Below are 24,172 nucleotides of genomic sequence, written 5' to 3' on the forward strand. Positions count from 1 at the left end.
ATTGCGTTTGCTTGTCTGATTTCTGTAATCTCTCCCGCCTACGTTTCCCTTATCTTTATCATATGTGTTACTTTGGTAATTGGGTGAGCATCATGCATCATTAATGAACCTCCCTGCCCGATAAAACAAGAACAGGCCGTCAGTCACAGGGCAACAGGGCAGCGGGGGAAAAACTATACCCACTGGCATGGTGCTATTCCTGGACAAAAATCACATATCACATGTCGGCACTGCAAGGCTGGTGTTCATAGGGAAGAATAAATCCACCAAATTAGGAGTGGTTTTACTGGCTGTTTACTGGCTTATAGATTCATAATGTCGTGTCTCTTCAACATGTAATCTGAGAATCTGCATATGTGTGTGTGTGTGTTTGTGTTCTGCAGCTTTAGCTGTTTGCAGCGAGGCCTACTTCAGCGCTGTTGCTAAAATGGGTGACCAGGCACTTCACACGCTTTCATCTCGCTCCCTCGGTAGGAGTGTGTGTCAGCGCGTTTGTGTATATTTGTATGTCCTCGGTGGCCAAGTGCTCTATCAAGTTCATGTCAAGCCCAATCATGCAGGCTACATTATAAAATACCACATGCAATCAGTAACCTTAAAATATTGCGCCCCCACCGTTGTTGTGTGTTCACATGTTGTGTGTGTGTGTGTGTGTGTGTGCGTGTGCGTGTGCGCGCGCCTTCTCATTGTGCACAGTCGCCTACTAGTGCATGCATGAGCACACATTTTCCACCAGCTTCACTTTCCCTCTGACCCCGGGGATGTGTGATAGCATTGTTAGCGGCACTTAGCATTATGCTAACGCGCCCCCCCATTAAGAGTGCGTGGGCTCGTACGTCAGTGCTCGCAGAGCACGACACACGTGCTCCTGGGAGGTTGGCTAACCGAGAAGGTCAGGGAGCCACGGTGTGACCCGAGGCCCTATTGAGTGGCGTCCCTTGAATTATCGATGAGGACAGTCTTTCAGCTGCACTCAACTCATTAGCTCAACCACAATGCATGACATTAGACAAGGCCCGAGGCACCCATGATATAAAGGCTTGGCTAACTGTCCACCATCTCAGCAGTCCAGCAACTTCAATCAAAAGAATCTCTTGATGACTCCAGTGTTGAATTGTGTTAAAGTCATACTATATCAAATTACTAACGTCAAACTAACATATTCATTTATGTAAATTCACACAAAATGAGTGAGAGCATGACACCAGTGGGCAAACTGATCTTTGAGATTTAGAAAAATAACATATCACTTTCTACAAATGGCTATTTCACTGTGCTGAAAAAACAGTACAACATACTATTATAAACTATTCAGAACTTCTGATGCATCACTGTTTTTAAAAATGTGATGATCTGACCTTGTGTCGGACATTAGTCTATTTTTTTTTCTTTAAACAGGGGACGTCCTGATCCAGATATCAGAGACACAGAGGAGACTCACGGCAGAGATGGAGGGAGTGGTCAGTACATTTCCGCAATAAACACAATTTCTGCAGTCTTCAAAATGCTCATTAAATCTAGAATTTAATTGCATCAAACAGGTTAACAGAAACGGTCAATGTCGAAAAATCTTTTCAGTTGTTTTAATGATTACATTTTAATTTGGGAGTTCAGTTAATGTTGGATTCTGATATAATCCCTTTTCACTTGTTACAAACTGGTGAACCAGAGCTGAGACTCACGCAAAGCTTTCAGGAGATTGTCCTTGCATTTCATTTCTTGTTTGAAATCCATTCTGCTGCTTAAGCCTTTGTGCATAACTGTGGTGGATTAAAAAAAAAAAAAAGATTAAAAAGTTGGCCTGTGGAAGGATCACATAGATACAGATTTTAGTCAAACAAGACAATCAATCTGACAATGAAAAGTACTGTTTGAATAATGGGAGAGTTTCCACACTTGTTTGGCTGCACTGTCTTTCTTCCTGCTACAGTTCCGATGGTTCCAGATAGAAGTGTTGCAAGCGATGGAGAAGAATATCAAGCTGGATGAGGAGTACATTGAGGTGAGTTTTCAGGAGGGGAAAACCTCATGTTTGTGTCTCTGACATTTGGGAACTTTAAAGTTTGGTTTCCAGGTAACAACTAGAAGTTAAATGCTTGTTGTAACATGTAACCGATTAAAACCACAGCCTAACATAACTGAGCAGGGCACCTCAGACACCAGTCATATGATTTCTTAAGATGTATTTGTAAATTCACTGATAGCACAATAGCCAGCACTTTAAAACATTATAAATCACTTTTAAAACAAAGCCGGACTGGCCTTTTTGTGGGATTAAAACCGTCAGCGCTACGACCTGAACCTTGGAGCTTCTGGTTCGTTCGTCAGGAATGTTGACTTCAGAGTAGATTAGGAATAAGGCAAGGTGAGCTGGTGAGCTGGTGAGCTGGTGAGCTTGGGCACGCTGCCTCACCGACAGCAGAAGCGGGTGAGAGGAGAGAGGGAGAGAGAACAGCTGATCAGTAACAGCAAAAATATTTTCCGCTGCACCTCTTACAAGAAAATTCAGGAAAATGTGTCTGTCTTAAATTGAACTTTTTGTGTGCTGCAGGGTAGCCGCAGAGTGTATGAGCTGGAGGTGAGGAACCAGGCCGAGGCTCTGGAGAAACAGCTCAGACGAGGAACCTTCAGAGACTCTTTGGTAGTCACTCAAACACATACAGCTTCATACATACGCTTACACACTCAAGCACATACGGTCTAATGGACATAATATACATCCACGCACACAGCTCAGGAGCAATACTGTACCAATGTATGCATGTCATGTCATTTCTTTTTTGCCTATGTCATCCCTTTGTGTGTTTTTAGGAGAACAGTGAGTACATGTTGTACCTGAGGCAGAGTCAGCAGGAGATCCTGAAGGAGGAGGAGAGGAGGCATCGCTTCTTGGCAGAGAAACACTGCGGCCTCACTCAGTCACTACTGTTCCTAATAAACAAGGTACACACACACTTGCCAGCAACACCCAACGACAGCGAACCAAAGAGCTTTTGCCTTTATGTGTTAAGATGCTGCCTCAGTTTGAAATAGTTCAGTCTCTTTCCTAACCTGCTGTAAAAGTAACAGATCAAGGTTCATGCAATTTGAGCACAATATTACTCAGCAAGGTTAGTTTCATCATTTAGAAATGATACATTTGGGTTAATATGCACTTTCTGTACACCAGAAAAAAAATAAGATCTCTTATATTGTTATGACATTAAATGAAGGGAATTTTTGTGGAAAAAAAGGTGGGACTATTCAGTTAAAGTGACCTTTTGCAATAACGAAATGTTGTACAGTACATAGTAAATAAACATACTGATTAATACAAGATCTCGCTGTGACATATGACTGTTGATGCACTTGATGATACTGAGCTCAGTTTTTACTACACTTGAGTCTGTGATCCATCACCAGGTGAGGGTGTAGTGAAGGTAAGTGTTCTTAATGCCACACTGAGACGCTGAGCTGCCCAGTATTATTATTCCATCCATGTGATAGCATGTTAATTGCTTGATTATCTGATGAAACTCGCGTCTCAGTGTCCATTATCTCATCTACTGAGGCGTATGTGTTAATGTTGTTGCTGCCGGACCAGAGTTGAGATTTAATGAGGTGTTCACCTCTTCCATCTGTTTTCAGACCGGTGCGTCTCTCCAGCAGAAGGCAGACGGATGGAAGGAGAAAGTGAACGAGACCAGAGGATCCGTATCTCGAACTCCCACCCATTTGGACCAAGAGGCGCAGGTACTAACGCTTCATCGGGTTTAGTCATTTGTTTATATCCAATGGGAGCATAACACTTTAGTGAATTAGTATTCAATGCACTACAGAACTTTAAAAGACTGTGGTTACTTCATTGATGTCTGTATGGAGCCTCATACTGCACACCCTGCTGTGTTCAAGGTGCTACAAATGATCAGATTACAGATTAGTCCCTTATTTGAAATTTATTTATTTAAATAATATAATATAATATAATATAATATAATATAATATAATATAATATAATATATATAATAATTCGTCCATGTGTTTGATACTCTGGTCCAGTGGCAGTTAAAGTACTTTCAGAGTAAAACATCAACAGGAAGTGTTGAATTTATACGATTTTATTTTTAAAGAATTAAATAATTCCTTAATTTGAACTGTTTTTTGTGAAGTGCATGTTTAGTGCACGTTATGATCATGGATCATGGACGATGGCGTGCAGTTTTTTCGACAGCAGACTGTGTGGCTCTGTACAGATCTTCCAACTCAATCCAGCACCAACAGCAGCTTGCTTGTGGTTTCATCAGCTGCTATTAACTTCATCTTCCCACTGAAAGAAAATCTTGTTCCGCCACATTTCAAATAAAAGTTCATTTATGATCTGTATGTTGTGTCTGCTCAGCTGCGAGGTTCAGTGAGCTCCCTGCTGCAGACGGTAGCCAGAGATGAAGACATGTCCTGGGCCAGACGGGAGCAGCAGGCGCTGGGCAGAGTGCCCTCTAGAGGTGGGAGATAGACGCACAAATTGCAATTGCTGTGTATTAAAACTGTATGTAATACTTTGAATCCAAAGAAGATTATTAGTTTTTGCTTGTATATTCACCTTTTCCTCTCCTCTTTCCTCCTTCATGTCTCCTCTCACCCCAGCACCGTCTCCCATCCCCAACCGCTCTCGCTCCAGCTCAGTGGGGGAGTCTCTGGGTCTGGGAGGAGGGAGAGCCATGAGAGCTCTGGTGTCTCACCCCTCCTCATCCAACCCAAAGCTTCTACCGTTCAACAGGGGAGAGACTATCACCGTACTGGTCCAGGAGCCACGTAACGGCTGGCTGTACGGACGCACTGACAGCAGCCTGCGGTGGGTGGCTAAAATACAAGATTTCTGTGCTTACATGGAGGTGAAGAAGACAGTTTTATGATGTTTCTCCCCCATTTTAAACTGAAATGATCTGAGCCTACATCAGAAGAAAGAACTGCAAGTTTTTCTTCTGTGACTGCCACAACCTTCGCTGTACAACCTTCTCTCTCCTCCTTGTTATTGACAATGACAGTGAAGTTATTCACAGGGATTAATAAGATATTCGACATAATGGAAACAATACTGTTCATTTATCCCGAGAACCAGATGTCTCTCAATGCTGATTACTCACTCGCTGAGGCAGTAGGTTGATGGCCTTGGAAAGTTGAAAATAGTCAAGAGTGTTTTGAAAAGCGAAATGTCAGAGCCTATGTAACAGCTGAGTCACGGTATTGATCAGCAGTTCAGCAAACCCACACGTCGTTTTTTGCAATCAGGCCGTAAAGTTATTAATTTTCACCACTTTAAACTGAGATGAAGCTTGAAATGTATTTTTACGTAGGTATTTGTTTGGCATTGACAGAAGAGGTGCAGTAAAACGAAAGTTTGATAAAGTAGGGCAGAAACATTATGTGTTGAGCTTATGAGTGCACCTGTACATTAATTTCTATAAAAGTGTTGATTGTTTGATAGAATATTTTACAGTTTGTAGTCCTCGTAGAAGAGCAAGAGGATAGTCGAAGCTTTCTGTTGTGTAATCTGTGACTGTTTTATTTCCTCCAGTCAGGGCTGGTTCCCTGCTGCATATGTGGCCCCTATTGAGGAGCTCTCCAACACTTTATCTACAAGGTAGGAATTTATTTACAGAATTTTAGATGAAAGAAACTGACCTCCACAAGTATAGTGGCCAACATTTCTGTCTTTGTCCTGACACCATAAGAAAAGACTGTTGACTCACAGGAATCACACCCCAGTACGTCTGTAGTATAAATCTATATTTAGGTTGCTGCTCGGTAAGAAAAGAAAAGTGGGAAAAGAGATTTAATATTATGTTATTTTTCAGCAAAACAGTCCAGATCATTGTCCGGTTATGAATCACAAAAATGTCCTTTATTTTCCTGTTTTACTCCCACAGTGGGGGTTCTCTAAGAAGCCACAGTATGAACAATCTGCTGGACTCCACTGACACCTTCACTGACCAATCAGAGAGCAAGAGTTATGGTGCTATCCCGCCCCCGGCCACACCCATCCGCAGAGCCTCTGTGGACTTCCGGCCGATCTCTCCGCTGCCTGAGAAGAAGGCAGAAGCGGCGATGGAGACGAAGCCGAGTCAAACAAACAGCTTCACCGAACACCAACCTCCACCTCCTCCTCCACCGCCGCCTCCTCCACCCAGTCAGAATCTGAGAAGGGGCTCAGTAGACGTTCGACCAATCTCTCCTCTCCCTGAGAGGAAGGGGGAGTCACCATCTGACGTCCAGGTACTACACATTTAATTATGTGGAGAATGGCCTCCCAGAAAACGACTTGCGCTATTTAAAGAAGTGCTATTGTGCTAATTGAATGTTTTTTGGTTGTTTACACTGACAAACCTCTCTTTTGGTAGGCATTGTCACCACCTGAAAACCCGTTGTTTCCCAGGTAATTCTCGGTGTGTATGGGCTGACAGGAAAAACTAAAAATTTGTATTGCTTGGATTGAGTGTATAATTACTTTCAGTACCCGAGTCTTTGAGTCTTGGAAACCCTTTGTCTCAAGTGATCCCCTTTCAATACACATATACAGTACCTGAATGTATGTATTAGGAGTATGAGGAGTAATGGGAGTGTGCTTGTCACAGTTTTGTTCAATAAGAATACAGCTAAATACATTTTGGGAATTATCTTTCTTGGCATGAAAATGATCAAAAACATAACTCTTAAATACTGGGTCATGTTTAAAGGGCAGGTGCGTGTATTTTGTAAATGCACTTTATACGTTTTGGTGATGACGATGCACCCAGGTTGAATCCCAATTTCAACCACAACTTTTTAAAACAGTAAATCACTGTGAAATGTTTGAAAAATGAGCTGTGAAGCATGCTCACTGCCACAGTCAAAGTGCACCATCCTCACGCTGCGATCTGGTGTCAGTTTCCTGACCTGGAGTGTGTGCATGTGTTGTGTATGTGGTTTATTTGTCTTGGCAGAAGGTTGGTTGAGCATGTGGGGTATTGTGTGACATTTTCCATCATCCTCTCGTTTCAGAGGCACAAACCCATTTGCCACTGTAAAGCTTCGCCCCACGACGACCAACGACAGATCTGCTCCTCGGATCCCCTGATCTGTCAGCACTCGTGCCGGCGGGGTTCGTAACTGACGCCGCCAGATCAGGTCGTAGAGGCAGGATATGCATTTTTGTTTCAGGAGAATGTAGTGACATCTCTGAAATGTGAAGGATCTGAGGCAGATGGCCAGAAGAGGCTGGGGGGGGGGGTTTGTACAGTGTTAGATAGTAGGAGCTATGTCTTTACCAAAAGCAAAAACATTATACCGTAGTGCATCTAAGAAATTAATAAAAATAAAATAGTTGTTTTAACAATTCTGTACAGTATTTATGTTTTTATTTTCGTAGGTTTTTGTCTTTTATGCTGAAAATAAAGAAGTTAGAAGATCAGTGCTGCTCTGTCGTCTAAATAGCTTAGCATAAAGACTGGAAACAGGGGAGAACTAGTAGCTCCGTCCTGTTGAAACACGCCAGGCTCGCTCTTTTCCCCTGATTTTATTCCTCATGCTAAGCCACCTTGCTGCTTGCTCTAGCATCCTTTTTAGTGTCCATACATGAGAGTTGCATTGATCTTCTCATTAAGATATAAGCAAGCAAAGCTAGTAGACATATTTCTCAAAAAAGTTGAAGTTAAATTTGTAACTTTCTTTACCGTCCTGTGGTAGACATGTTTTGCAATGTTCAGTGCGTGTATGTTTTGTGAGTTCAATGTTTTGTGTTCGCTGTGAGTATCAATAAGTAAAGAGACAGTTACTCAAGTTTTTCTTTATTATCATTTCTTACTGATATCTTTTCTCTCTTCACAGCTCTCCTTATATATGATTTTAGTCACTACATCATCTGATCAGAGGCATTGACTGAGGGGGGGGGGAGGGGGGTAGAGGAGAGGAGGTGAGGTGAGGGAGGTGAGGGAAGGGAAGGTGGATGAGGAAGAGGAGTGGGCAGAGAGTGCACTGAACATCCAGAAATAAAAACCAATCAAGACAAAATGCACAACCTGAAATACACAGAGGAAGGAAATTAAGATTTAAGGAGTCTGTAAAACATCTACACCATCTACAGCACTAGTACCACCTGTTTTTAGACCACAGACTATCCTCATGAACTCATTAAGAATGATTCTGAATTCCATACAGCATGTGTGGTTAAATATATATAAAAAAAGAAAAAAAAAGAAAAATGAAACTTGTGCCTGTGATGCCTGTATGTTCCTCCTCATGGTGACTCCCCGCTGGCCTGTTTTGCAGAGAGCAGGCCTGGTCTGACTCCAAATGTGGGTCCACAGGGAGGTAAGAAGAGTTTGAAGGTGGCAGTTACAAAATATGAATGCAGGGGTGAAGAGGAGGAGGAAGAAGAAAGGGGATGTTCGTCTGTCCCCTACTCATGCACCAAGGTCTCAAACTCTGGAAAAAATAACGACGACAGAACAAGAATGAAAAAGTGCACAAATGATGAGACAAACTCTACAGACCTACAAATGATAAAGCTGACATTATTCCTCATCAATTAAATTACCTGATCCAACTGTATGACATCATCTGTGTTCCCATAGTCTGATATTGAGTTCAATTATTGAAAAAAAAAAAAAAAAACTGTTAGAAATACTTCAGAGAGCCACACCGTTGCCCTGGGTGACATACTCCTACATAATCATGACCACACATTGCAGTGGGTTTTTATATCAGTCCTATACCCACTGTACACTGTAAATATTACCTAAAGTGCCATAGTGAATATTGCCTTAAAGAAGCTCCCAACAAATGGTATTTACTTCCATTTAAGTAATGTTTCTACAGTTCCCACCTTTTTTAGGAATCTATTTCGCCATGTGACCTGTTTTAAAGATTTTATCATATTGAATAAACTAAAATGGGCTCAGGGCTAAGTTGAGAGATATTGATAATCGGACAAATCTATTGTTGATTCTAGTTTTTTAAAGAAATTTGCTGAATATGAAAACTATGAAATAATGTCTCTCGTCATTTTAAGTCAAATTAGTTCATGTATGTGGCCCGCACTTTAAAAACGTAACATCCTGTAAATACCAGGACGGCTGAACAGCACTGCTACCACATCAGAAATTGTATTTGTGTGATTGTGAACTAAAAACAAATGAGCCAGCTTTGACTTCTTCTTTTTTTTTTTTTATGTAATATTGAGCCCAGCTTCCACTGCTGAAGTTGAATTGTTTCTTTGTAGCTTCAAACCTCAGGATACATTTCTTGTATTCGATGCAGTTTCAGGTAAACAGTATGCAACATCCTCTTTACAACCAGCAGCAGCAGGGATTAGACAGATGGTACGAGAAGTTTATAAAAAAAAAAGAAAAATCCCAAACAGCATTTGAGACCCAGGACCAATTTGTCACTCGTGTGATGAATGGAGCTACTGAAACCCACTTTTAACCTTCACCCTCCCTTCCACTCCACCCGCATCCTTCTCTCCCTTCTGTTACACTGTGTAATGTTTCTCCTTTCTCTCACCGTCAATGCCGATCTTTCCATCTCCATCTTTGTCTGCGGCTTTGAGGAATGCTCTTGTCTCAGAGTCAGTCAGATCTCTGCCCTCCTTGGCAAAGCCCTTTAGTACAAACCTGAGAAAAGTACAGGGCGTCACAGTGTTAAGAAACACATACCGGCGTGCAGAACATCGACCTTCTCACCAAGCCTGCTTTCTGTGTGTTTTTGTGCCTCTGTGAGTCCCTTACTTGAGCTCCTCCTCCTCTATGAATCCACTACCATCCACATCCAGAACCCTGAAGACCATCTTGACGTTTTCAGCTGACATGGCCTTCATTCCCACCATTTCAAAGAACTTTTTAGGGTCAAATGTCTCTCCTACAAAAGACAAAGCAAAAGGTACATACTTGACATCAGAGGGCATCATAAATTGTTGAACCAGAAATTCTTCTACAGATACAGAGCAAGTTTTTTTTTTTAACACTTAACAACTCGATTCACAAATCTATTAAAACGATGAAAATGTGTGTGAAATATACTGTCAGTGTTCAAGGCTAACTTCTGGTACTTTGTAGGTCTGCTGCTACCGATAATAACGTAGTGACTCTACGACGGTTACTGACCTGCAAAGGCATCAAGAGCTTTCTTGATCTCCTCAGCTTTTAACAGATCTGTCATTGACATTTTGCCAGCTGGAGAGGGGGACAGAAAAAGTAAACGTGAGTAATGGGATCATATTTCCAAGAGGTGAGTGTTGACAAACGGAGTGAAAGATTGATACAAAAGATAAAACCTTCAAACTCCTAACGTTGTCAGTGAAAAGTGTGTTGGTTGTTAGAAAACAAACTGGAGCTCCAGCTCAGACATAAACTATAACTACAGTAAAAGAAGGCAAATGAATATGTTTGTTGGTTGGAGATGATGCAAACAAACGAACACACGGAGAATTTTGACCCCGTTGTGCCTGGTAGAAAAACCTTAAGGCATTCAAGAGATGGTCATAGTTATGAATTTAAGACACACACACAACCACAACATCTAACCATTTGATGTATTATTAGCATAAACTCAGATAAGAACCCAAACTGTTCTAAATTCATCACAGGACTCTTCATACGTTTATAACTTTGTGTCTGCACAAACACAAGACGCTACAGCACTGGTGCATCTGACCGGAGGGTTGCATCAGCCAGACTGTGTTCACACACAATATACAGTCATGCGTTGTCCACTGTGTGTCCACAATATTTGTCTTTGACTACAGATTCCATCTGTATGACAAGAAGACAAAAGAGACAGTGATGTCCTTACAACATTACTGAGACATGACAGATGTACAGTCTTCCAGAAAATGAGAGATTAGAATTGTAATACGTAACAATCTAACACAATTTGAAGGAAAAGGTTCATTTCTTCTCCAAAATGTTTTGGATTCCAAGTTATCACACTTCATTGGGCACAGAGTCACAACAAGTGCAGCTCAGTTGATGCTCTGTGAATGTTTAGACGCTGGACTTTTGTTTAGATTTTATAAAGGCGTTCAATGTCCATTAATCCAAAATATAAAACTAAAGTATTTATATAAATGGAAGACACACGGTGTGAGGTATTTGACCCATAAATCTTACCAGTAAAAATACTCAACAAGATTGTGATTGTCCAGTACAAATGTGAAAGATGTAACTGCATGTTGGTGACTCTTTCCTTCTTTTATTAAAAAAAAAAAACCCTCCTGTTAGTTCTGTTAGTTGCAGTACATGGCAGTAGCCTGGAGATGTCAGTAAGTGTCACCACCGAGCTGAAGGATCCCGGTCTCCTGGTTTGACTGTTTAGAGCTCAGGGAACAAGTGTTGAGTTGTCGAGACAGATGTTGGATGTGTTTTGTGTCTGTGAGACAACCGAGCTCCCATTAGTATGTAGGAGCGTGTCTCACCCATCGTGCCTCGGTGAGGATATGTGTGCATGAGGCTTGCAGAACCCCAGGGGGATCATTTCAACGGTCCCTCTTCAGGGTTGCACCATCTTGACCCCAACTAAATACTCCACCTCCCCGACCAAAGGACAGAGTGAAAACAGAAATTCACAGTCGTCTTCTTTCTTCCTGTCCAGTCTACTTCTTCTCAACTTTCTCGACACCTGTTATGCATCTGACTTTTGGCAGCAAAAGACAATTAGTGAGCATCTATTTGTGGGTTTTGAGATGTCTTGAGATGTGTGATTTTTTTTTCTTTTCCATCTCTGAGATAGTGTCTCACAAATAGAAAGCCCTGATGTCATCAGCTTCAGATGTCTCCGGTCTTTTGGTTTGTTTAACACAGAAAGGGTTTGATTCCTAATTTCATCTTCAGTTTATTCAACAGTAAACTATGAGTGACAGTTCCAGTGTCTGTAAAGGTAAAAAAAAAACAAAGGTAAAAATTTCACAGACAGCATGACATGCATCTCAGTCATCCCTGGCAGTGATTGACAACCTTCCTATAGCCTGATGGGAAGTTCACAGGCTTTTTCTTTGACTGAGGTTTGTAGACGATAAGTGCGCTTATCATCATTTTCATCATTTCTCCTGCATCATGTCCCCTACAGTCCCCTCACTGTAGCCCAAAAAGTAAAAGAAAAAGCAATGCAGACAGGATGACTCTGCTATTAATCCTGCAGTGAAGACTCCAGCCTCCGTGATGGATAAGTAAGGATATATTTTAGCATGCCTATCCATCAAATGACAGACTTTCACTGGGGATTGAAAGCCAATTCCTGCCTGAAAGTGAGCTATAAATAAACACTACAAGTTGGATGTTAAACAATGAGTTGTGAGAAAAGTAGCTTCAACACTTGTAGTCTATTTTTTTTTTTCCTGAAGAAGGCATCAGTTAATAATTTGAAGAGCAGGTCAACACTGGCTGTGAAATCCAGTCACCTATATTCCCTCAAAGCTCAAAAAAACCTCCACAAGGAAAAGATTACGATCGTAGTAATTCAGAGCACAGCAGGTGTATTAATCACAAAGTATATCTTATTAACAGTAGTCAGTGCCTCCTTTTCAGAAACAGCCCAGTCAAAATAGCAACAACAATGAAGAACATCTCAAACATGCATTAACTACTGTTCTTAAAGTCATTGCTACCGTGCCACGATGTTGTGCATAGACACCTGTTGTTGGTGATCCATGAGCCAAGAAAATACCCATTAGACCAACACCTGCTCCTCACATTACCTTTTATTTGATACAAGTGACCGCAGAGCTGAAAAGAATGACAGGGTGACAACACAGCAAAGTATGGAGAGTCAACATAGAAACAAACTAATGTCAGAAAATGAATCCCAAATTGCACCCAGAACAGTTCTGTGTTTGAAAGAAGTACGAAACTGCTTTAAGTTGTTGTCAGAAAGAGATTCGACTTCACTATTTGTGACTTTAGAAGTTGTTATTGCTGGTCCCAACCTCCATTTACTTAATTAAGTAAGATTATATGGATTCACAGAAACCCCTTGAATACATAAGAATACTGGCAATAAGATTTTTTTATGATGTGTTGACAATGTCTGAATATTTTATTTTGTTATATTCAGTACATTTTTATTTATTGAGTACATAATTGTTTGTTTTTAAGGGGTTTTTTTTTTAGTTTTTTTTTTTTACATATACAAATCTTACAAATCTAAATCAATGATGCTTGTGATAGATTTTCTGAGCCAGTTGAGTTTGTAGCACAGCATTCACCCAGAGTACCACACAGAAGAACTAATGCTATCAACTCTGCAGCTACAGAATATTTTATTACTTTGTGTCAATCTAGCTTCATTATTTATACTCCTAAAAAAACGTATTTCATTCAGTTGCAACATATCTGCTTGTCACAGATATTCCCAGAAATCATCGCACGACCTGATTGTTCTTTGTACTTTTTTTTTCAAACAGCTTTTTTCTGCTACAGCCACTAATTGTTCTGTTTCATCTTACCTGAATGAAGTGGTGGATGAATGCAGCTGAGAGGAAAAAGGAAAGGTGATGGAGGGAGACTGAAGAAGAGAGAAGGGTTGGAGATGGAGGTAAGATGAGCAAATTGAGGGGGAGAACACAATAAGACTTTTATAATTGCCTCCAAACACACACACTCACCCCGTACACGCCCACGCACCAACCGCATCCCCACCTCTCAGTATTCCCTCTATTTTGAGAAAGGGGGGGTTGTAAAGGCATGACGCAAACACTGTTTGTGTGATCTCTTTCTCTGCAGTACTAACAAACCACACGCAGACCTATAAATAATCCCACTTTATCAGACAGCCGTCGGACCTCATCTCGCTTCTTCTTTTGTTTCTGCACACATCTGTCCTTTAAGCTCTTATCTGCTGTGATCTCATCTCTTTTCTTTGTGTTATGCAACTTGCGTTGTCTCACTGCCACACTTGCTTTTATTTTGAAAAATGTCAGATGGAGATTTGAGATAAAAGAAGAGCACTTAAACTGCAGTTTGACAGTTTTCTAATGTTCCAGTGAACAAATAATACTGAGTATAAATACAGACAAATAGTAGAAATCCTGTGCATTAGACGTTGTCCTGTCCCTCTAGAACACACTAAAATAGAAATATTTGATTTAATATTATGTTATATTTAACTTTTTTTCCCCGTTAATTCAAATTAGTTAAAGATGGAGAGGCACGGCCTGGTATCACGCCACAGTGTGCAATACATGCATTAGTCCAATAGAGGATATCGTATCAGTGTCACGTTTTTCCTGGCCTAGGCTTGAAAAGTACACGCATGTATGACCAGGGCCGAAGACGAAGGTCACGTGACGAGTGGTTGGACGAAACAAACACAGGACACAGGACGGGTGTTTGAGGTCGAGAGAAAGTAAAAGTCCACATGGATTTCTTAAGCAAATAAGTTACTTTCATTGTGTGATATATTTAACGTACTTATACGTCAAGTAACTTGCATGATGTACGTAATGTTACTTAACATAAAATACTTACATAAAATACCTTATTTTAAGCCAAACTATGATCTTTTCCAAACCCTAAACACCTGGTTTTCGATGCCTGAGCCTAAAGCACATTTCTTTTCACGTCCAGGCGAGGCAAAACATGACAATGACACGGTATCACATGGTCTGACGTGATATCGAGTTAAAAGGCGTTATGGAAATGTAGAAATGGAAAAAGGGATAGTAATTTCTCAACTTTATTTATAGAAAATAATGAATGACCATCTTGTAACATACAAAACTCCAACACAGCAAAAGCCACACACACACACACACACACACACACACACACACACACACACACACACACACACACACACACACACACACACTTCTGTCTTACACTGAGCTTGCACCTCAGCTTTTATTAAGAAAGAAAATGTTTTTTTTTCATCAGAAATGTTCTGAGGAGTAATGCGTAATGATTGCTGTAACCAGCGCAGCCTGAGTGTTATTATTGATCATCAGAACTGCTTTCTATGAGCTTAGAAATAATTCATCTCAACATGATACAGAGTAAACATGCTGTTATTGGACTGCTCTTTTACCAGGTCGGCCTCAAAGCTGCAATCGATCAACAGGTTGAAATCTACTGCTTTGTGTTTCCAGCTTTTCAGAAAAGGAAGCGAGACCCCATGGAGGTTCTTCTGACTTGATTACTGTTCATTCTGCAGCTGTTAAAATTGATGTGAAGTCTTTCATGGCTGCCACAGCGTGTTTACAGCTTTTTAATCCATGTAGTCCTGCGTGAGCCCAGGTGCTGTCTCAATGGTGTATATATATCCATATTTGAGATTGATATTATTAATAATGAATAAATATGGCAGCTTTGTCTATTTACTATATGACACTAAATTGCAGACATCCAACAGGCTGTTTGATTTCTATTTTGTTGTTCTTTCCCTCTCAGTTATGAATGATTGCTATACTTTGAACTGTGCTCTATGGACATCTTGATCCCTGATTTTGACTCGCTGCTAGGATTCGTGACTGCTACGAGGCAAAGTAATGCGGAAGAAGCTGTTCGTTCTTTCACTCTTTTACCCCAAACAACCTCTCCTCATCTTTTCCTGTCTCCCACTATCTCTGCTTTCATCTCCACACTTTCCTAATCTCTGTTTTATGTCTCCTCCCCTTCATATCTTCCTGTACCCTCTCCTTATTCGCTCATCAATCTCTTTGTAGTTTGTATAACTCTTGATCTCCTCCTCTCACCCGCTTTTTTTCTCTCTCTCTCTCTCATTCACTCAACTTTTGTCGGGAGAGCATCTTGTTGCCACTTAGTCAAGGTCAATAGAAGAATTTATTTACTGCGCATGTATGAGAGAAAAACAGACAGAGAGTGGGTTGACAACGGGTAATAGGTATTAGTTATTCAACATCAAATATTCACCGTCTCCAAACTTTGTTTAGGGAGCTGAAAATCCCAGCTCACTTTTAGCTTTTTATACTGGCATACTAACTGCAGAGTTTTCTGATCTAACTCCTCTATGTTTCGATTTTTAATGTTGACTGTAAGTCAGAGAGGCGCAATGTAACCTGGGGTGTAAAATACCGACATAAATCTGCCCAACTACCCACGCAGGCACCACAGTAATATCATTATATCTGTACCTGTGCTCTTCAGAGAGAACAGTACATTTTCTTACAGTCACATATAAAGAAAATGTAGCTTATTTTAAAGTATTTGAAATATTGAAATGCCCTACTGTCCCTCTAACTACCGCTTCACACACTGGATGGATAAAACAGAGACACAATTAAACTACATTTTAAAGAGTATATATCTGTAGATTTCAACCTGCGTTGCTCAACTGTAGAGAGCTTAAAAAAAAGCAAAATGAAATGCATGTCTCTGTCTCTTCAGGCCGTGCACTGACCCTCTGTTCTCTCACCATCCTGTCCTGAGACACTCTTAGTCTCCTCCTCTTTATTGAATTACTCCTCATCAGCACTTTCCTGCATTGTTGAAGAATGAAAATGGGGGGGGGGGGGGGGGGTTGGGGGGGGGTCGGTCAAGTAGGTAAGATAGAGAAGAAAGCAGAGATACATATGGATGAGATCATGTAAATAAAGTGCTACAATGAATGACAACAGCCGTGTCAAGAGTTTGGTAACACTGAAGACCTGAAGACAAATAATGGCGATAATAAAGGAGTGTGATTGACACGCACCGGGGAGAGGAGAATAAACTCAGTGAACATAAAAGACAAACAATTTTAAATTAGCAAATGATCTAAAGCACTGAAGTGAAAATATAAAAGAGACAATGTAAAAACAAACTGACTGATAATCCCATAGAGTAAAACAGATACATAAACAGATGAAAGATGTACAGCGTGCTCACAGATCAAACTGAAAATAGAGAGGAAGTGAGAAAGACAATGACAGACAGGAAGAGAGTGAGATGATTTAAATGTGTTTTTAATGACCAACTTGCTATTCAGCAACAGGTGCTGCATTAAGTCATGGAAGGAGCAGCTACAAGCCACAGCTGTGGATGTGAAGGTGTGTGTGCGTGTGTGTGTGTGTGTGTGTGTGTGTGTGTGTGTGTGTGTGTGTGTGTGTGTGTGTGTGTCTATGTGTGTGTGCGAGGTGGATTGATGTCACTGGGATGTCCCTTGTTCACTCACCCAAAGATTAACAGATATTGACCCTAAAAATAAACACAGGGGAACCCAGTGTGTGTACTGATACGAAGCTCTGTGGAGCATCAGATGTGTGATTGTACAGTGACGACTCAACTTCTCACTGATCTGGTTTGTTAACAGTTAAAACTCACACATGTAGACAGAACTGTGAAAAATATTTCTTGCAACACAACTACTGAAGGAGCAGTGGCACGTTGAAGTGTTGTCATTTGAATACTTAAAACTGCTATAGTGAGTATTTCTATATCATCAGTGGATCCGATGGCCTCGTGCTTATTCCCAGGGTTTTAAATACTGCCGTTCTGGTACAGAGATACATGCAAGGTATCATAGCTTTTGGTACCAAATCTCTGTGGTTTGGGTTGGGAAACATTATGGTTTGTGTTAAATGTGACATGGTTGCAGTGTCTTTAAGGATTAGGTCCAAAAAAACGCTCGGTTAGGGTTACGAAAAGAGAGTTTCAGTTAATATAAGTGCTTTTTCACGAGTAACGTGACTTATGTCACATGAGTTTATTCTCGTACGTTAAGTAACTTACATAAAATGAATCCACGATGACTTTTGCTTTCTCACGGACTCCAACACGTTGTAGGTCGTGTGTTTGTTCCATCCAACCTTTCCCTTGCATGGATTTCCTCACTCTGTCGACTCTGTCACATGACCTCCTTCTTTTGCCTGGATGGTCACGATGCCAAAGGACTCCTTGTGCGTATCTCTCTGATCTCAACAGCTTTGACAAAACGGCAGGGCGGTCTTTGAATAATATTCCCAGAGGATATTGAATAATGTTTTTTCTTGAAATTCCCAGCCCTGATAAATATTACATTACTCTGTGGTTCTCCTCGGCTCATAATACCTTTTTCTGATTCACTGTGATTAACTATGTTTCCAGCAGTAGCAGGCTAGTGTTTTCATTAAACTGATAACTACACATGACCTTCACTGCAAAAGTCAGCAGACAAACAAAGGAAGCGCCTAACTGGTGAACATACCGGGACATTTAGCAGCTAAAGAACCAAACATTCATTTCAGGAGTCTATCAGCTTATAGTTACGAGGATGTTTAATAATGGACTTAACATTTAATGTTACTGCTGCTCTGTTTCTGCATGGGATATGTAAAGACAGTAAGTGACTGTTTGCGAACACGTTCTCAACTAGATAATAGTTCATTGTTGCTGCTGCTTTCTGCTGCCCCCTAGTGTACTACAAATCAAATAATGTAGGTTAAGTGTGGCGTAAACTACCAGTTTGACTACCTGTTAGACTTAATCTAAAATATGAAGGGCTCTAATGCTTGACTTGGAAACTGACTCATTTTTGACAGTAAGGGTTTCAAATCTTTGTTCGCACCTGCTCGATTTAATGACTCGACTGCAGCAGCGCTCACAACCTCACCAGTTCAGCTCAGGCCAAAATGCTGCACAGAGTGGGAGAAGGAAGCCCCACATTTTTCCAAATATGCACCACGTGCACCGATTCGAGTCTTATATTTAGTCCTAACGTTACGGCTGGTGTGTGTGGGAGTGTGTGGGAGATGGTGAGTTTTTAAAGGAATGCACCAAGTTGTGGGGCGTTTAGCCTGTTACGCAGCGAACCTGTTAAATAATGAGATACCAAATTCTCCATGTTATCTGGCAAATTCTCATCATGCTGATGGTTTCATATGTGCTATGTTTAGGGACAGTGGGTAACTAGAAATATATCTATATTCAGAAGAAGATTGATGTTTCAATGTGATTGTCTCACTAACCTTTATGACTTTATTTCGCCTATCGTATGTTCTGGTCTTAGTTTATTTATAATTGTAAAGTATATGGGGACCATGTTGCTCAGTGATTCTGCTCTTTCAATCAGTCGATTGATTGAATCATTGCTTACTTACATGTGATTAAAACAAGTATTACTGAAAACAGAGAATATTCATGGTTAAAATCTCATCAGATGTGACCGGATGTCATTGTCTGTGCAAACAATAAATATATACTGTATATAACGCTCAAATCAACCAGGCAAGAGTACCTTGTTGTCCTTTTATGTCCCCAGTAAGAAGAACTTTCCTTTCCGGATCGAAGAATTTGAATTTATATTTGTTTGAATGGTTTGCAAGACATTTGGGTTAAATGTTTCAACAACATATCAGTGGCTATATTTCCACCGCACCATGTAGGTTTACCTTCTAAAACCCTTTTTGATGTCTTTTGACCTGGTGACTCCTGCAGGTCACATAATGTACTATTTTTTTTTTTTTCATTCTGGGGGTAAAACTGTAATCTGTTGTTCATTATCTACACAATATACCGTATGAGTGTTGTGTGTAACAGTGTGGATGCTTTGCTAACCATGCTGAGCCTCTATCCTGTGTTTGACACTGGATTCATTGCAGTCATCTTCGCGTGGTGGGTGTTGTGTTTTTCAAGCAGTGAATTTCAGATGTTGATTTGATGTTTTCCTATCGCGTTCAACTTAAAGCATTACACAACACAAAGGCTCAGTGCTCAGATTACTGCTCTGCTTCAGCCCTTCCTCTTTCTACTTCCCTCTTGATGTCGCCATGGTAACAGGCTGTCAACATGGTAAACGAACCGTGTGTTTGTTGAGACTCTATCAGTCTCACTTCTTCTGTTTCCGTGTGTTTGTGTGTGTGTGTGTGTGTGTGTGTGTGTGTGTGTGTGTGTGTGTGTGTGTGTGTGTGTGTGTGTGTGTGTGTGTTTGGGACCTGCTGGTGTCGGTACCTGTCAGATTAATGGCTTATTATATTTCATCAGTATACTTTTGACAGTGTACTTCTGTTTCCAAATTATAATACACACACACACACACGCACACACACACACACACACACACACACACACACACACACACACACACACACACACACACACACACACACACACACACACACAGCTCCTTTCACACGTATACACACAATCCACACGTTCTCTTCCACGCACACACACACTCACACAGGCAACACAAAATCCAGCAGCTGGCCCGACCTTGAAGATAAATACACCCTTGAAAAAATGTTTCTGCAATTCATGGCTGGCGATGGTCTGTTACATGAGCAGCGTTTCACAGGATCCATCTCAGCCTGTGTGAAAATAGATATGAAGTCAATATGTGCTGCACTTGCACACAGTTCTTTGTTCTTTGTTTGTCTTTTTCTCACACACACGCACACACACACACACGCACACACACACACACACACACACACACACACACACACACACACACACACACACACACACACACACACCACTTTCACTTAAGCAAATATTCACAGTTCCTCCTCATACACACTTTTACATTCTCTCTCTCTTTTCTTGAAGCTGAACGTTTTTGTTGTTCACACACTGATGATTTGAGTGTAACCCGACATGTCGCTGTGTGCAAACATGTGTGGACACACTTATCTCATTGAAAACAGAAAGTCATGTAACACCTTCAACACAGCCGATTTACTGAAGCATCTTACTCCTGTTTTCTTTTTCCCTTTAAGCTTCGTCAGTCTGTGCTTTTCACTGATGGGATTCTTCTGTTGTCATTACAAAACAAACCTCTGTTCAGTGTGGAAGCTGGAAGTGTGATTTGCTGCGCCTTGATATTGTGTGATATGTTAACATAAATAAAAATCCCTCCTTGTTGGCAACATGTCGAAATTCTGAGGCAGAACTTACATCACATACAGAAAAAATATTGAAATAGAGAAACACAATCAGCAACTTTCATGTTGTCTCGAGCACCTATGTTATATTATACCATAAATCAAGGTTGTTCTTTCTCCTTCTCTCACACACTCAACCCCAACACACCAACAACTTCACTGACATCTAGTGTTAGAAGTTGTAAGCACCCGAGATGTAAAATTGAAACTGTGTCCCCAGATTTGAATCCACAGTTATTTCCAGTCAGATACATTCTGCGTCAACAGCAGAAGAAGTGTGCGAGGTCAACACTGATGTGTTTGTGTCAGGGTATGCGTGCAGTAATGTTAGTGATTTGGAAAATGCGTAATTTATGCTTCAGATAAAATGAGAAGTGAGAGAAAAGAAATAATGTCAGCACACGCTCCAGGAAAAAGCTCGGCAGCAGACAGGACGCGGCTTAAAGGACAGTGACCATGAGCTTTGAAAACCTTGAGAACAGCAATTGTTATTATTATCACTAACTTATTCTGGGATGCATTTTTGATGAATTAATACACTTTACGTGCCTAAAGCTCAGTAATGTGGCACCTTAAATCATGATCTAAAGTCTGAGGCTTAAAGTAGCCATGATGAATTCAGTTGGACAAACAAGGCCAGATAGACTCTCTGGAGTCGCACACTTAAGGTGGAATCATTTTAAAATGTTGTCATCTGAATAATGATTTCCTGATTTCAAGTGTTTAAGAGTTTTATAAATGGTCACTTTTATTCAATGCTCCTCTGATCACTATTTTTACATGAACAGGTGCCACTCTTAGTGAAGACACCACAGAAAACGATAGGCCACTTTGCACTTCTGCACTGATTCAGTCTTACAACCACGTGTAGAATCAACAGCTGTTTTCAGCAAAAAACTTCTGATACCTGCAGCACAAAACACCAGAGAGGTAACGCTTGTGAATTGATGGTGAACACGGTGGAGCATTTTAGCTGCTAAAAAGCCAGATAGTTTCCTCATAGCTAAAAGTAGAATAATGTTGGACTAACAATCGTTATGTTGCCTGAAACAATCCAAATGAATATTATTGTTACTCTGTGTTGCATGTGGAAATACATCAAATTAAAAACAGCTTTATAGGGCAATTATATATCAGTGCTGTTTTCAGCTTATTATGCTGCATCTGAGTGCATAACAATAACTTCTAATGCTTAATTGACACCATTATTACCATTTGTCCATTGTTGCTGTTGCCTGTAATGTACCTCATGTTTATGAGCTTCATGGAGAGGAAAGGAGTGAGTATAAGTGTCCTTCTCAATGATCAGCTCTGCATTCTGCTCTCTCATTTATCCTATGGGCTTCAGGTGTCATACGCGGACTCCTCCAGCCTGCGCTCACATGACCTCGCCGCGCAGAGAGAAGAACATCCTCAAGTTTGAAGAACAGAAGAAGGACGGCAAAGAATTGAAGATATTTAAGGTTCTGCAGTTTCTGTTCAGTGAACAGAGGAGAGACATCCATTGTTGATGGTGAGTGATGGCTCACTCCACATTCCTCCAGACAAGTGTGAATCAGAGTTACTAAAGTAGCTCTCATGTTCAAGTGTTAAGATGGATGAATGAATGGAACCTTTATTGCCACTGAGGGAGTTTGCTTTGGACAAAGAGCATCAACAACAACAACCTCACACAGAATCTGGCAAAAACTTACTACAACTTAACTATAAATCCACTTTAATGTGAACATTGTCGCAAAGGTGAACATGTCATCCAGTGTACCACTGAAGAGAGACATGTCCATGACTGAGTGGTGACAGAAACATACTATACCCTTTAAATAAAGATGAAATAAAGACTGTGGTCACATGGCAGCTAGCATGTTTGTTCATGAACATATCAATAATTCAGTGATAATTGATCAATCACTTCTGTTGTGTTTTGTCTTTAGTAAGGTGAAGGTGGCTGCATCAAAGGTAAGAAATCGATAAAAAGTCAACACCTTGATTGTTCCAGGTTTCTGTCGTTAGCAGCACTTCTCACCAAAAGTGAACACAGCAGAAACTCCACAGCACAGTTCAGTGTTTGTATTCCAATGGTGCCGCTTTGGTTTTACAAAGTTACAACCGAGATGTACGCTGCAACAGCCTGTGGAACCTGTGGAAGGTGGACAAAGTCGAAGAGCTGATGTACTTCGTCAGCTGGTGATAATGAACGTGATTTACTATGTCTCTGTTCAGGTGTCTCATTCATCTGAAGCACTGACAAAGGAGAGCTGTGCTGTTTAAAAGGTTTCACCAGAAAAGGTTTGATTTGTGTTTCTTGAAAAGAGAAGCATCATAATACGTCCTTTTAGTAAAGGTCACAAGGAGCGCTGCAGTATGGTGTTTACTTGATGTTGCATGAGTAATCACTGCTTTCAGCACTGCAGCACGGCTGTGCCCTTTGTTTGTGATGTAATTTAACAGTCCTACATTGTGAAATGCAGGAGGCTGGAAGAGGCTGCCTCGATCAACAGCCATCTAACCTGTTCACAGTCAAGTCGAATGTGGGAGTTATTTGTTATAAGTTTGGGAGGGTGGATGTGGCAGCGCTGGTGTGCACATACTCAGTGAACTTGGAGAAATGTTTGAAAAATGATCAGTGAAAGGTCAAAACCTTGTGAAGTGCTTCGGAGGTGTTGAGATTTAATGTGAACTAGAGGTTTCTATTTTTTAAATCTGCTTTTAAAACTAGTTTATGAAAAGTGAGTGGCTCCCTACAGTAAAACAAATGCCATTTTTCAGTGTTTTGAGAATCAAAGACAAAAGTCCAGTTGCTCCATATTGTAGGCCATCAGCAAATAAACCCAAGCTGCGCTTTTGATGGGCATTTTTCTGGGGATAGGTTTGGATGAACTAGCTATTTGCAGGGCAAAAACACATCATTAAAGCTATTGCACAGATTCAGTCATCACCTGATTATTAGAGATCTGGTTTAGTAAGACCTCCCCGCTCTTGCCTCACTGAGCCAAATGAGCGAGCCTCTGATCTCTTTTAGGGAACTTTCGCTTCCTGTTGGCCGTTTCTGCACTGTTGCGCTCTCAGGCATTTTCAGACGCAGTCAGTCGGTTTAACGCGCGGTGTGTGTGTGTGTGTGTGTGTGTGTGTGTGGGTGTGTTTGTACGTCAAGTCCTCACCAACAAGTCTGCGAGAGGTGCTTTCCTCAGCTCAAAAGTTCAAAGTTTCTCCGCCTGTCTGCAGCTGTCCTCTGTGCGCAACATCATGCAGCACATACGAGACGAAAGGTGAGTGTTTGACAGGATATCGGTAAAAACCCTCTTCTCCAAGTTTGTATCAATAACCGTGCGTCAATCTGGAGTTGTATTATCCGCAGCGTGTTTATTA

General features: G+C 40.9%; 3 protein-coding genes across 3 annotated transcripts in view; 2 read left to right on the forward strand and 1 right to left on the reverse strand.

Annotated features, from left to right (window-relative positions):
* Positions 1–413: 413 nt before the first annotated feature.
* baiap2l2b (BAR/IMD domain containing adaptor protein 2 like 2b) lies at positions 414–7,233 on the forward strand. Its single transcript, XM_069166905.1, has 12 exons — positions 414–470; positions 1,399–1,460; positions 1,931–2,002; positions 2,552–2,641; positions 2,812–2,943; positions 3,628–3,732; positions 4,379–4,481; positions 4,624–4,831; positions 5,555–5,620; positions 5,907–6,252; positions 6,378–6,412; positions 7,018–7,233. The coding sequence occupies exons 1-12, from the start codon at positions 428–430 to the stop codon at positions 7,091–7,093; spliced, it is 1,338 nt and encodes a 445-aa protein (XP_069023006.1). The 5' UTR covers positions 414–427; the 3' UTR covers positions 7,094–7,233.
* Positions 7,234–7,786: 553 nt separating this feature from the next.
* Positions 7,787–24,172, reverse strand: part of pvalb7 (parvalbumin 7) — a 41,017-nt gene continuing 24,631 nt past the window's right edge. The window contains exons 2-5 of the mRNA XM_069166907.1: positions 10,119–10,187; positions 9,744–9,873; positions 9,520–9,629; positions 7,787–8,439 (exon numbers count right to left, since the gene is read on the reverse strand). Coding sequence (XP_069023008.1) covers positions 8,414–8,439; positions 9,520–9,629; positions 9,744–9,873; positions 10,119–10,187 — 335 coding nt within the window. The 3' untranslated portion in view covers positions 7,787–8,413. The remainder of the gene's footprint in view (positions 8,440–9,519; positions 9,630–9,743; positions 9,874–10,118; positions 10,188–24,172) is intronic.
* The window catches only part of ncf4 (neutrophil cytosolic factor 4), a 36,451-nt gene continuing 36,235 nt past the window's right edge, over positions 23,957–24,172 (forward strand). The window contains exon 1 of the mRNA XM_069166906.1: positions 23,957–24,072. Coding sequence (XP_069023007.1) covers positions 24,050–24,072 — 23 coding nt within the window. The 5' untranslated portion in view covers positions 23,957–24,049. The remainder of the gene's footprint in view (positions 24,073–24,172) is intronic.

Source organism: Embiotoca jacksoni, unplaced genomic scaffold, assembly GCF_022577435.1.
Source record: "Embiotoca jacksoni isolate LCO1_2020_lvr unplaced genomic scaffold, fEmbJac1.0.p SCAF_4, whole genome shotgun sequence".
NCBI classification, from domain to species: Eukaryota; Metazoa; Chordata; class Actinopteri; family Embiotocidae; genus Embiotoca; species Embiotoca jacksoni.